Genomic DNA, 14,112 nt, shown 5'->3' with positions numbered 1-14,112 from the left:
ATTGAGTAGAATTAATTGAGTATGCCTCACCATCATTCCCCATGGAAGATAGGATCTTCTCTCTCTCCTCCCAGGGCAAGGCACTAAGTGTGGGCATATCATCAGGGAAGACTGCCCTATTACGGCCAAGAGCCACAGCTGCACGACGACATACATGCTTGATGCGTGGACCACGAACTGAGGTCTCTGACGAGTCACTCTCTTGACCCTGCTCACAAACACAAGACACCAGAACGAGTAAAATACACATTTGAAGAACTTCATAATAGTAAGTATGCAGCCAATCGCACCACATACATGTGAGAAAAAAAGCCAAATTAAGAGGCTCCATCTTGAGAATGTTACGCTTCTTTAGTTGAGAATGCTTCACTGAGCGAAACAAAACTTTAATCAGTGAGCAATGTGCAAATGTGCTGATGATGACAAGATAATAGAGGAGAAGGGTTGGGTTGAGTTCAACTGGGACAGTTGAAAATGTGCAGTCACTGCCTAAACCATATAACCTTTAGATTAACACTGAAAGAACTGAGTATTTTCTCTTGAGAGGATAATACTTTTAAAAGAAAAGCCAGTGCAATGTTCTGCATAATGTATGAAGCTAAAAGAATTCCCCTTATATAACACCCTCTGTGGGACTTTCCGATTATCAAGTTTCAGTTTGAGTACAAACACACATTTCTATTTTTAACAAATATTCATTTCAGCATGTCAAAGCCACTTGCCTGTAGCTATATAATGAAAATACAAGAAACAGAGAACATTTGGTTGAAGAAACTTAGTAAATATGAAGGTGGTACATGAACAGGATAACTGACCTGGACCTTGGTCTGGTCTGCAGACTTCAGCTTACTCTTCTTTATCTCGAAGAGTTGGGCTTTGGCCTTCCTCAATAGTCCAACTACCCGCTTGTCAGTCACAGACACAGGCTGGTTCTCTGCTTGTGCCAACACTGTTCCAAGAGAAGAGACAGGAAGCTGTTGTTTGCCAGGTTGACCTTGAACACTTGCCGTCTGCTGGCTAGGAGCATTTTGTTTCTCCTTCTCCTTTTCTGGATCCTCAATCTCTGCAACTTTCTCAGAGGGTCTAACTTTCTTCGGTAAACGTCCTTTTGCAATAGACACAGGAACAGAGACGTGCACTTCTGGAGAGGCAGTGTCAGAAACCATGTCAACTGAAGTTGATTTTTTTCTCCCTGGAACCTTTTTTGGAGGGAGAGCTGAGAGAGCATCTTCTACATCCCTTCCATCCTTCCTCCCATCCTTCTTATTCTCCTTCTCTTTTTCTCGGTTTTTTTCAGAATCCCTTTCCTTTTCCTTTGGAACAAGTTCCTGAAGAGCTGGTAAGCTTTTTTCTTTACTTCCCTTTCCAGCTCCTCGCCCTGTGTCCTGGGCACTGGAAGGAAAAATAGGGAAAAGTGGGGAGGAAGAGGATGATGTGGTAGACAAAGGAGATGGGTTTCCAGCAGCCCCTCTCCTGCTTTCAGGTGTCCCTTGTGAGGCCAGACCCATTGATCCAGTGGAAAAGTTGCTGAAAGGAGCAGGAGTTAAGGCACTAGTGGCTAGTGGACTTGCAGAGACCCCTGGTAAAGAGCTGGTGTTACTATTGGAGACAGAGCCCGTCAGCACAGATACATCAGAGGAGCCTTTCCCTCGGGATATCTGGCCCACAATTTGGCTGCTGCGTCTGGTCATTGAGTGAGAAGGAGATCGTGGGTGGCCACGTAGTGCTCCAGTGACAAGTCGTCTCCTGCGCCTAAAGGTTCTGCTGGAGCTGGAGGATGTCTGATTTGGGGAGAGAGAGCCAGAGGTGCTCCTAGGGGATGACTGCAGGGTAACAGACTCAAATATCCGAGAGTGGGCCTCACTGGGTGTAAAACGTGGAGCACGGAGCAATGGGCTGCGCTTCTGGAGTGGTGCATCAAAACGGGATGAAGAGGGATGTTGGTGGTGGGTATGGCCATGAAGAGGGGCAAATAGACGAGTTCCTGTTCCTGCTCCACTGCCTGGTGTAGGGAATGACACTGGTGTAGCTCCCCCTGCTCCACTGACACTTTGTGGCAGAAGCCCCACATCTTGAGCTGTGAGAGGAGGAGGGCGGAAGTTGTCAAATATGGGCTTACGGATAAGGCCCTCCTTAGCATATTTAGCAGAGGAAAAATACTGCTGCTCGGGATGAGACAGGGATTTCCAGCGGAAGGTGGGTTCTCTCAAAATTGAGCGGTTTCGTTTATCTGCTAGGCTAGACAGTACTGATGGTCCAGGCAGAAACTGAGGGATGGAATGAGGGATCCAGGGTGACTGAGGGAGGTGATCCCCGATTGCAGCTGTATTGGAAGAAGCTGACTGGGGAGGCTGTGGAGGGGTGTGGAGAGGGGGAGGTGGAGGTGAAGAAGAGGAGGAAGCTGTGGATGAAGCTTGCTGGGAATTTCCGAGTGTAGAGGAGGACATCAGCACTCCTGTTGGTGGGCTGATAATAGGCTTTTTAGGCCCAGTGGCGAGTGTCTCTCTCACCCTGCGGTTCTGACTTCTACGCTCAACCGCTGGTTCTCTCCGGCCCTGTCGATTCCTCTCTGACAAAACATGTTCAGGTTCTGGCTCTGAAGGAGGGGATGGAGGCTGTGAGCTGTGTAACATGTTGCCCTCTCTCTCGCCTTGTGAGGATGGAGAGTGATCCTCTGGATCTGACAGAGCCTGTGTGGCCTCAGAAGCCTGGGAGTCACAGGATGAGTCATCCAAGGTTGGGCTGCTGGACCTGGAAGACTCTGCAGAGGAGAGCTGGGAGGAATGCTGCGACACAGCACTTGAGCCGCAGGATGCTGCGCTACTACTGAATCGCCCATTGGTGGCATTGTTGCTGGTGTTGGTGTTGAGCAGATTGGCAACATTTGATGGAGCAGTGGGGGCAGGGGCAGGAGGTGGAGGAGGTGGGAGTGAGTTATTTGGCGCAGAAGTGCTTGTGCTAGTAGCAGCTGGTGTAGATGAGACCTGCACGGGAGAGGGGGTAGAGGATGTGGTGGAGGTGAGTTGGGTAGATGTAGAGACAATTGAGGGGGCTGTTTCTATCCGTGGTATCTTCATATGAGGAGGAGGGGTTCCAAAGCTACCCTCGTCTTCAATGAAGCGCTTGGGGGTTTTGATGATACGAAGGGAAACAGTGCTGACCACAGGCATGATAAACTGTCTGATGTTCTTCAGCTGGGTCTTTCTGATGCCAGCTTCAATGACTCCTGTCCCACTACTCTCAATGGATACAGCTTCTTTCTCCATTCTCTTCTGTGCTCCTTTCTTAGCACGCTGCAGCAGTTGTTTAGCAATAGTAGCATCAGTGCGTTTAGAGGGGGGGACAATCCTGACAGGCTTTCTGTGGCGAGGACTTTTCCTGAGGCCCACTGTCTTTCCTGGCTTGGAGGGAGATGGGGAGGCTGGTGGAGTGGAAGAGTCCTGATCCTCAGTTCCATCAACATTCTGCAGCATGGACTGCTGAGGAGTGTGTGGTTCTGAGACTCTGTCCCCCCCTCTGACCCTGAAAGCCTTATGTTTCCCTTCCCCACATTCAATAGAGGTAGACAGCTGTGCAGCAGCAGCTGCTGCCTCAGCTTTAAGCCGCTCTGCTGAGGGCGGTCGCCCACGTCTGCGTCGAGGTACACCAGGCAAAGTCTTGAGCCGTGACTTAAGAGGGGAAAGTTTAGTTGCTCTCAGCCTCTTCAAGTTGGTAACTTTGGATTCAACCCGTCCTCCTTTGGGAAGCTTTGTCTCACTGTCATGAGGCTGAGTAGAGCCCAGAGGTGTCCTCTTGGTACCCTTTCTGTCCTTGTCCTCCTCTGTGTCCATGCCCAACTCAGACCCAACCTGCCTCCTGTCCTCCCCTGCTGCATGGCTGCCTGTACTCCAGGCTTTCTTACTACTTGAAGATGGGGGTCGACCTCTCCTCTTTTCGCCACTGCCAGGTGGCCTTCCAGGCAGCCTTTTCACCTTCTCAGCTGGCCTTTCTGGACCCTCAGGTTTTGTCTGTGAAGGGGTGGGAATGGGAGAGGGGAAGGGTAGACCTGAAGCAGCTTTCTGGGCACTCGGGGCCCGTGGTGGTCGGCCTCTGGGTTTCTTCTCCTGTATGGGTGGGTCCTCTGATATAATCAGGGGGAAAAAAACAGTAAGTTTACAAAGCATGGAAGCATCAAATGTAGAAAACCTGTACATGAATAGGGACATCAAGTCAACTATGTGTCCCTGAGGCTAATAGGTAGTTACTTTACCTGAAGAGGATGTTGAAGCACACTGTACTCTTTTCTGCTCAGCAACTATTCCAAATCCTCCAAATGCTTCTTCCTACAAAGAAAATAAACAAAATCTTAATAAATCAATGGCACTCAATATTTGTGATGCTGAAATACAGCCAAGCAGCCATGGTAGGACAAAGTTACAACATCTTTCATGCTACATTGTTGTCAGTTAGATGAGCAACATTTGAGTCATTTGACTAAAGCTGAAAACCAAGTGTTCAATCCCACTTTCTCTGGCTGGCTTACACTGGATCTCTCATGTTTCTCTGGCTTTTGGGATGGTCATGTATGCAGTTGGAGAATGGTCAAACCACAACACACAGTATGAATTGCACATCCAAATCTTACTGGGTGACTAACACATCACACTGCATTCCTGCTCCCTGAAGGAGTGGTGAAATTCTAAGGTAGTTGGTCACAGCAAAAACACAAATAGGATGGGTTTCCTCAGCCAACTGACCATCAGACTCACTTCGACATTAAATAGTACAATTAATTTATCTAATAGTTTGTATGGTTTACACTACAATTGCAGAAAGACAAACTCAAAATATTGGCTGAAAATTGAACAGTGTGAAACCGCTGAACTTTTTTCACTACTTCATTCATGACAAACAAGACCTGATCTATTTTGCAGGCACTGAGTCTTTATATATAAGGTTCACCCACTGAACTTAAACATGCTTTAGTCTTCTCTGTGACTAAATTTTCATGTGAAAATGTGAGAAAAATCAAGAAATGTACAGAAAAATACTCTCTCCTCCCATGCCTCAGTAGAGCATTAAGATGCAAAATATTCACCAGAGGATGATTAACATCTCTAGGATTCTGTGTGTGCTACTACTTCTTGCAATCAGTGAGTAGTGGAGGTGAGTATGTCATTTCATCATGTTTATTTATAGCAGCATGCAGGGATGCAGTTGAGGTCTCATTGGCCCAGTTTGTAGAGCAGCTGCTCACCAAGTGTGTGCACACAATTACATGAAAACTGATTTGCACCAGCCAAGAGTTGCACACATCACAGTGTAAATAATTCACTCCAAAATGTGTTTGAATCACACACACTGTGGAATTAAATTGTAAACATCTAAATCCCAGGAATTCTTTTCATCTCTTCTACATATAAACAAACAAGAATCCTGCTATTTATACTAGATAGAAATACTGTGAGCATCCTTTACTCTGCACAGTGCTTCAAAGCCTCCTTTTGCATCTCTCCACTTTCACTCTGTAGCCTGCAGTAATGTTAGCATCCTCTACTCTCTGAGCAAGCTCCTGCACTTGCTTGGTGTTATTGCAGAGCTGGGGAGGGGGTACCAAGAGACGATTCTTACTTGCTTAGATATTGTGAGTAGCAGTCAATGACATCACAGAATGCGTCTGTAAACACATGAGCATAGAATGAACCGCGCATGCTCATGATGCACATGCACAGTTGAACATGTGCACATGTGCCTTCTGATGCTGTCAGCCACACAAACACCTCACTCGCTGATGTAAAAAAACTGCGCATGAACTACACAGGAAGATGTAAACAAGTAGAGTACACGAGTGAGATTGAGGGGGAGGGGAGCCCAGGCAAGACAAGCAAGGAAACCAGAGCAAAGAAAGAAGGAGGGCTGTGGGAGGAGGGAAAGGAGACGTAAAGAAAGGGACAAGGAAGCAGCATCTTGACCACATGTACCATCAACAACAGAGTGAGAGCAGCCATCTCCTGGGAGTGGGGATAAAAGGGTTTTGGGGGCTTCAACATGCAGAGGCAAAGGCTTGCCAAATCTCAATCTAACCAAGCCTCCCACACACGACAAGGCACCCCCTCCCGTCTGTGCCATGCTCCTAAACAGATATTCAGTCACTCACTTGCACACTCACTTGCTTCCCACCTACTGACTGCTGAGCACCAAGTAGCAGCATGGCAGCATGTGAAGCACAAGGCTTACCATGTGCCCAATAGTAATGCCTCTCTGCCTGCTTCAAGGCAACACCTAGATGTAAACAAACACTGTACCAGAGCAGCAAGTTAGAGGTTCATGTGCTGTTTTGCTTTGCAACATGCAAGGGAAACAAATGTTGCTGAAAGGGTCTGAGTTTCACTTGTCTCCTCTTTATTTGATCTCCTCAGCTGAGGAATGTACAAGAACATTTGAGAACACAACTACTTAAGTTCTTCTGCCACTCTCACCACAAACTTTTATGGAGAGGAGCACGGCTTCCCACTTGTCTGTCACATCTCATGTAAATGATCAATTCAAAAATGACTGGATGTGAAATCACCAAGTAAAGAAAAGGAAACTGGAGTCATTGTGGAGGTTGCAGGGGACTGCCCCAGACATTTATGAGATGAATATGAATTTCATTCAAGATAAACCTCTCACACTGAGAGAGCTAATGGGTCTTTTACAGTCTTTCAAAACAGCATTTAGGAGAAACAACCAGTTTCCTGGGAAGGGTATAAGCCAGGCTTTTAATGTAGAGAAGTTTTTCCTTGATTAATGAAGCAATGATTTATCCATAATCACAATATTCCCAAACCAAAAAAGATTGCAGCTAAAGCCGTAATCATAAGTTCCATGACAGTTTACTATCCTACAAAGAATTATAGGCAATTGGAGCAACATATTTGATTTTGACTACCAAGTAACACAAAAGAAATTAGCTGCAATTCAAGTCAAGAGGGATTTACTTTTAAGATGGGAAAATATTACATCTGTGGAGCAAATAATTAAGGAGTAAAATCTGAAAAGAGTGTTTCTCTGGTGTGTCTAAAAATATGGCTCCATGACACACAGGAGCCATAGCAAGCTTAACTCCTCCTCAAACGCTGTAGTGACATTACTTTTTGAGCAACTGCACCTGCTCCACTACTGCCTTTGGTTTGTTAGCTGAGATGTCTTTGTCCTGAAAATGTGTCGTAGCTCAATGTAAAAACACACAGAAAGGCTCTGCCACTTTATTTAGAATTCCTAGGTTATTCCTAGGTTATGAAGTACAGAAGAATAGAAAAAAAGCGGACTGCTGCTGTGAGGCTGCCGGTACTGTTGATAAAGAAGGAGAGGACTGTAGCTCAACCAGCTTTGTGTTTGTGTATAATATAATGGAAAATTGCAATTAAAAAAGAGAAAATGTCACTTGTTTGGATAACTGGTTGGATACCAGAATATTTACATTTATATTAAGTACACACATTGATGAAAAATAATGTTTGCACTTTGCAGACCCTGGTTCTAAGTTAAGCAAAGTAGACCATAATGTGTGTGGCAGTTAGGAGGAGAGAACAGAACTACTATAGGCTATAGGAGAAGACCAAAATGAATGTGTGAGGTGTGCAACGGCTACAGTTGAGGCCAATATTAGTCAGACTATATTATTGTTTCACTTTACAGGGACTTTACGATGGTGTCAATCATGCTGATACTCTTCAGATATTCCTCCATACTATTCTCATAGGTAAAGAAAAAAACAACCCATGGACCTCATATCTTACATTTACGATACAGATGTAATGCATCATCCCTTACTGGAAAAAAAAAACTGGTGGTGAGCTCATACGCCTATATAGCCCTCTGATGACACATCTCTCCAAAAAGACCATAAAGGATTTCTAAGAACTGTGCCAAGAACTACTATTGATTTTACAAGCAGAGAATAAGAATAATAAATGAATGAATACTACGGTATAATATCCTTTCACTGTTTAAAACATCTATTTTTCTCCAGAAGAATGGATTACACTGTGATGGTACTGCTTTGTGACCCCCGACAGCCCCAACCAAAAGGTGGACATTTGTTTTTTCAAGTGTCCAAACACTAAGTGCAACTGTTCCACATCTGCTCGACAGCAACACAAACCAAAACAAACAATTTCCAAGGAAGGATGCCCCCTCTGCCTACACCTCACACAGAAGGAGGCCCGTTTAATAACAGTCAGTGGACAAAGACAAACAGACTGATTGGCATGTGTGCATGGTGTCTCACTTACTGCTAGTATATACACAAACACACACACACACACACACACACACACACACACACACTGGCAAGCACCCACAGCCACACACCCCCCTACCCACCCAAGCAGGCAACACGGATTGAAGTCCTAATCAAAATAAAGACAAAGAAGGCATGCCTATATTCTGAGTGCAAGAAGGGACATAAAGTCTAGGGGACAGCCCTTCCACAACAGACACACACATACAAAGAGTAAGAAGGATGACACAATTGCCGCCTTTCTCCCGGTCAAGCAACTCCTTATGCAGGGGTGAAAGCTCCTTGCCCGCCTGCTGTAGCACTATAAAGCCATGGATGGGAGGGTCTGTGACTAATTCTCCTCCCAGCGATGTCCCATTGGGAGGAGGGGTGTCGCCCCACACCCTTTGATATCCCTGCCTGCTCTCTTTCAACCGCCTGCACTTTGTGAGAACTAGAATAAAAGCAGACACAAAGCTTCCTGCTCCAATCCACACGCTGTCTCTGGGATGGGTAAGCAGGTGGGGGGGTCGTCTTCGATATAAATAGGCCAAACACCTGCTGGACTGAAACCCCTTCTGCTCAAACACACCATTTCTCTCACAAGCCAGTGAGGCAAAGAGACTTTTAGTTTGCTACATCTATTCAGTTGCACATCTGTTAATGATTATAAAGACTGATAATTTGTGGTTAGGACAAGAAAAAAATGGACCAAGAACATATAGGAAAGTGATGCAAAGTGATACCCAAGTACCTGGACATTAAGGAGGTTGAGGCTGTGAGGGTGATAAACTCACACACATTTAAAAGTTAAGTTAAATTGGACTACACTCAGCAAAAAAAACAAACGACAACAATGTGGCCGGATCAAGAAAATGAATTTCCTACACACATAAATGCCTTCATTAGGACAGCAACGGCTGACAAGCACCCTTTTGAGCCACCCCAATAGGCTTAGTAATCCATTCCAAAGTGGCAGCTGTCAGAAGAAAAGTTGCTCTGCCTCTCAGACAGCGTTGTGTGTTTGAAGTGGATTTGGGTTTTTCTGCTTGGATGGAGGAAGGAGGGGAGACCAAGTGTCAGGCTGGCTCTCTGTTCAGGGTCACCCTGTAAGCTCAGCAGGCTACAGTGAGACTGAACAATCCTGCCCCGTTCTGGCCAGACAGGCACTACACTACTTCTCTATTTAATTACCAGGCTGTGTCCACATCTTCTATAGGCATCAGGTTCCATGGGAATATAATTGTCCAATCTGTCACCACACATTTCTAATACTGTAATCGATTCATTCATTCATTGGAGTGGGGGAAGATGGGATTCTTGCATAATTATGACACTGTTTATAAGGATGCTGTTACACATAAAAGTATTGTTACTCAACAATACCATAAGCTTTAATTTAACACACAATTATAAATCGCTATAACTATGCCATGTCAACAGTAATTTTATGATTGAAGTTGCAATGGCATTTGTGATCCACTCTGCCTCTACAGACTGCAAAGTGCAAATACTGTTTTACCCACACCAACAATCAGTCTAACACAAAGGGGGTTGAAGGAGAACGCAAAAATATCAGTGCAAGTAAAATTCTGTCCTTCTCCAAAACACCATAAACATTTGATGTACATTTCATATCTTCCATACAATTTAGCTTACTAGTGGATATCTTGGTCCAGTCTGTTCTCACAAACCCAAAATAAATAATTATCATTATCAGGCTTTTGAAGTGAAAGCAGAACTTTGCAAGTCGGGTCGCTTTTTCACCTTTAACTCTATTGCGCTCCCCCTACAGTTTCAGGGTTAAACATTTTATGACACCATCGTAAACATCCATCCATTGTCCACCGCTTTATCCTCATTGTCAAGCTCATCACTGATGTGATCTTATAGCCGGTACCTGGCTAGGGTGTGTGTGTGTGTGTGTAGTGCCATGAAGCCATTTGTGCTTCTCACAAGACCTCCTGATTCTGAGGAATCCGGGTCGGTGCCCCTAATCTTACAAGGCTGCTTTTCTACTAACAGACGGTAGCTCCCAATCTCTCTGCAACAAGCCATTTAACCATCACAGTGACTCCGAAGCTGTTAAATCAAGGTAAAAATCCTGCTTAGTTCTACTTTAATTAGATTTAATTAGATCCAGATTGGTTTTTAAACTTTAGGGTGTCTATCTGGATGCTCTGGCTGCTCAAACTGGATTTCAAAAAGTATTTTGCGTCACTCTTAGAGGGTCACACAATGACAACTATAAAGCTGGTGATGGAAGTACAGAAGACTTCACTTACTGCAAAGCAAAGTCAGCCATGAGATCATTGTTATATATCAGTCTCCTCCATCACTGAGTTTTTCTTGCAAGAGCAAGGTGGTGCACCTCCATTTTTCCTGCCTTCGTGTCTGAAAGCCACGCTACAAACATAGCATTGGTACATAGGTATACACCTACGTCATGCAATCGCAATTCCAATCGCTCAGCCCTACTGTATATTGCACAGGATTGTTAGACAAATAAAACAAGATGTTCCAGACCCAGTTTGTGTGAGGAGATTTTCTCATCTCTAAATACTTGAATATTCTTGCCTTATATCAGTCATTCATAGAGACTAGGTCAAAACCCACAGATGAGTCATGGGAGATTTTTGGGGGGTTGCCAAAATAAATTCGCAGATTTTATACTGCAGTACACCTGTGCATTAAATGTGATTAAAATTTAACAAACATATCCTCACAGGCTACTTTGTAAGGTACATCTGGTGAATAAGGGTTAATAATTATATTTGCACACAGTGATTTTGAGAATGAATGGTTGTTTTTCTCTGTATGTTGGCCATGCGATGGACTGGCGACCTGTCCAGAGTGTACCCAGCCTTTCACCCTATGCCAATCGGGATGGGCTACAGCCCCTGACCCTCATGTGAAGGATAGACAATGAATGAATAAATAAATAAATAAATAAATATTTACACACACCCCAATCAGTGACCATGAATATAATAACTGCTGCACTGAACTCCCCCATTTAACATCCATATTACACATGTGTTATTGCCACCTTTAGGGTTTACAGAATGATGATCACAAAAATTATCCAGTGTGCAGCTGTTCTGTGGGTTGATGGTTGGTGCAAAATGATAGAAGGACAACAGTAACTCAAATAACCACTAATTACAACCTAGGTGTGCAGACGACCATCTCAATCCAACATTGAAGCAGATGGGATATGGTAGAAGAAAACCACATGGGTGCTACTCCTGCCACTTCATTCTGTGCCCTAATAAATAATGAAATATCAAATTGAGTAGATGGTGCCTCTTGGAAATGGATGATTTAGCTATTTAAAATATTAGGTTTCGCAGAAATTGCATCGTATTTCAAGTTGAAAATTAATTTGCCAAAAAAGATAGCAAAATGCCAAAGTGCTATGTATGTAAATACTGCTGTGCTTTAAAACAAACATAAGCCCAGAGGCAGAGGAGTTGGTGGTAAACACAATCTACTCCCACTGCAATGAACGCATGCTGCTCATCATGAAGAAGGAAGATGGTAGTTCGCTAAAGCGAACACACCCCCACATCACACGCTCAGTCAAGAAGGGGCTCGTTGTTATTGTAGCCAGCCCTACATGCGCTACTGTCACACTACCGAGTCTCGCTTCTCTAATAAAATCAGGCAAATTCACAAACCAAAAGCCCAGCGATTTATTTGTATCTGCGCTTGGACGCAGTTGATTCTGAAGCGTGGCTGTGCATCAACCGTCATCCCGAGCGTTATAAACGCGATATTATTTTAATACTAGCTACGTAGTAGCTGTGTAGAGAAGGGGGAAAACATGTCCACCTCCCATTTTCCTATGCATCAGCAATAGCCCTAGTAGCTAGCGTGGCGTAATGTGTAGCATGGTAGCTGCCCTAGCTTGCCACTGAAATACATTACTATTATGTATGTGCTGCACCAACTTCAGCTACAAAGCTTTTACCCACTATGGTGTGTGGTTGGTGGGAGGTTAACTGCGTAATCCTGCAACTTTAACAAGGCTCGCGTCGGGGAGGGATAATGGTGTAGTTTTAGCTGTAGACTGCTAGCATGTGAGCTAGCCAACGAGCTACGTTAGCCTAGCCTCGCTGAAAGGATGACACCTCCTTGCAAACAGAAAAAGGCATTGATCTATTGGTGTAAATACTATTTAACTCGCAATTGCGGCCTAATATAACACTGGGTACAGGCGAGGTTAATATTAAGCAGCCCATTTATCTTGGGAGTCCCTTCAGATGGAAGCTAAGTTCAACATCAGCTAGTTACAAACCACAATTGTGTACTCTCGCCTCTTTCAAGTTGACAGACATGTCTTGTTTTCAAACACACTACACGCTACCTTGGAGGTCCCGGGGCTGTTTCACCTACAGCAAACGCGGTTATAACGAGCACGGATGTGTAAACACTGCGTTACTGTGGAATAATAACATTAACACTTTTATGGGACGATAAGTTCCAATGAGTGTTGATGTGACAAGCAATACTGTGGGTTCACGTTAAAGCTAATGTCAAGTAGCTACCGAGAAAGCCAGTTAGAACGGCATAGTTACACATTTAGCAACTATGTGCTAACTTTCCTGTATGTTTTCTTTCCTGTAAGCCCCAGTGTCTCTCTGCCGTGTTTTGGTTCTGTTAGCAGACTAAAATTAGCACCAGAGCATCTATACTGATGGATGTAGCATGTCCCCCAAACACTGAGGAGGAAACTTTCTGTCTTGAAGAGCCGCTGAAATCAGAATTCTGTTTACTACCTGGGATGTGTGTTGTTTCTAATGTTAATGTAATGTAATGTATAATAGTAGGTTTCAGCAGAGTTTTAAGGCCGCACGTCCAACTCTAAGTTAACTGCTGGCAATGACAAGTTTGCTCACAGCCCCAGTGAGAGGAGAAGATGGTCATGGTTCGGGCAAAGAGTAACCGTTAGCTCTTCACCTGGGACGCGAAAGAAGCAGCTCTCCGAGTGAATCCGCTCATGAAGCGGAACAACCGAAGCGAAGCATCGGGCTACCCCCCCGTCCGGTCGTATCTTGTGCTTACCTCCCCGCTGCTCGAGTCGCTCGATTCCCCCAAAACATCCCGAAATTTCTGCAGGTTGCTCCCGATAACCGAAGAGACCTGTAGTGCAGCATCAAACCCGGGTCCGAGTCCAGCTGCGTTGGGGTGGGCTCCGGAGATACTCCATAGAGAGGCAGTAACCCTAATTCGGCCCGCTCTCCTCCCGGTACCGGAGTTGCTGCTCCCTCCGGGCCGAGCGGGGAACCGCCACCGACAGCTGTGCGCCATTTTACACTCTCTGCCTGTGTCTGTCTACCCTGCGCTCACAGATACCTCGGTGGGCGGAACCCTAACCCAGCACTCCACATAAACAACCTCCACCACAGCGCTCTGCTCTCACTGGCCGACACTTCGTTATGCATGTTTCGGGGCGGAACCGAAGAAACCCCCGACAATGCATTTTCTTAGCGGCTCCATTCAGGCACTGCATGGCTGAATCCAAATCAGGCTCAGGGGCTTTGCCCGGGAAAGGAGCTTCGCACTTGAATCACAAGAAAACGCAGGACCGTTAGCTCACAATGGATTTTCTTTAGCAATTTAGTCAGAAGCTTTTTGTGAACAACTTTTTATTGCTTTTTGTCACATATAGTGCCACAAAAATGGTGTTTATTCATACACATACATATGTGTATGAATAAACATACAAACAAATTCATATGCAATATTATCTTGCAGAATGAAAAGTATGGAAAAACAAAACAAATCAATGAGTAACACTCACAAGATCATTTAATTAGTTAATTGATTACTTAAAGGTCTGCCATTTGACAATGAAGGAAGGTATA

At 44.7% G+C, this 14,112-nt stretch overlaps 1 protein-coding gene across 2 annotated transcripts in view; it reads right to left on the bottom strand.

Moving 5' to 3' along the window:
* kmt2a (lysine (K)-specific methyltransferase 2A) overlaps positions 1–13,631 on the bottom strand; it is a 37,675-nt gene extending 24,044 nt beyond the window's left edge. For both annotated transcript variants that reach the window (XM_058634511.1, XM_058634512.1), the window contains exons 1-4: positions 13,310–13,631; positions 4,250–4,322; positions 816–4,120; positions 31–208 (exon numbers count right to left, since the gene is read on the bottom strand). In XM_058634511.1, the coding sequence (XP_058490494.1) occupies positions 31–208; positions 816–4,120; positions 4,250–4,322; positions 13,310–13,555 (3,802 nt within the window). In that variant the 5' untranslated portion in view covers positions 13,556–13,631. The remainder of the gene's footprint in view (positions 1–30; positions 209–815; positions 4,121–4,249; positions 4,323–13,309) is intronic.
* Positions 13,632–14,112: the final 481 nt, after the last annotated feature.

Source organism: Solea solea, chromosome 7 (genome assembly GCF_958295425.1).
Source record: "Solea solea chromosome 7, fSolSol10.1, whole genome shotgun sequence".
NCBI lineage: Eukaryota > Metazoa > Chordata > Actinopteri > Pleuronectiformes > Soleidae > Solea > Solea solea.
This window is presented reverse-complemented; position numbering and strand designations above follow the sequence as displayed.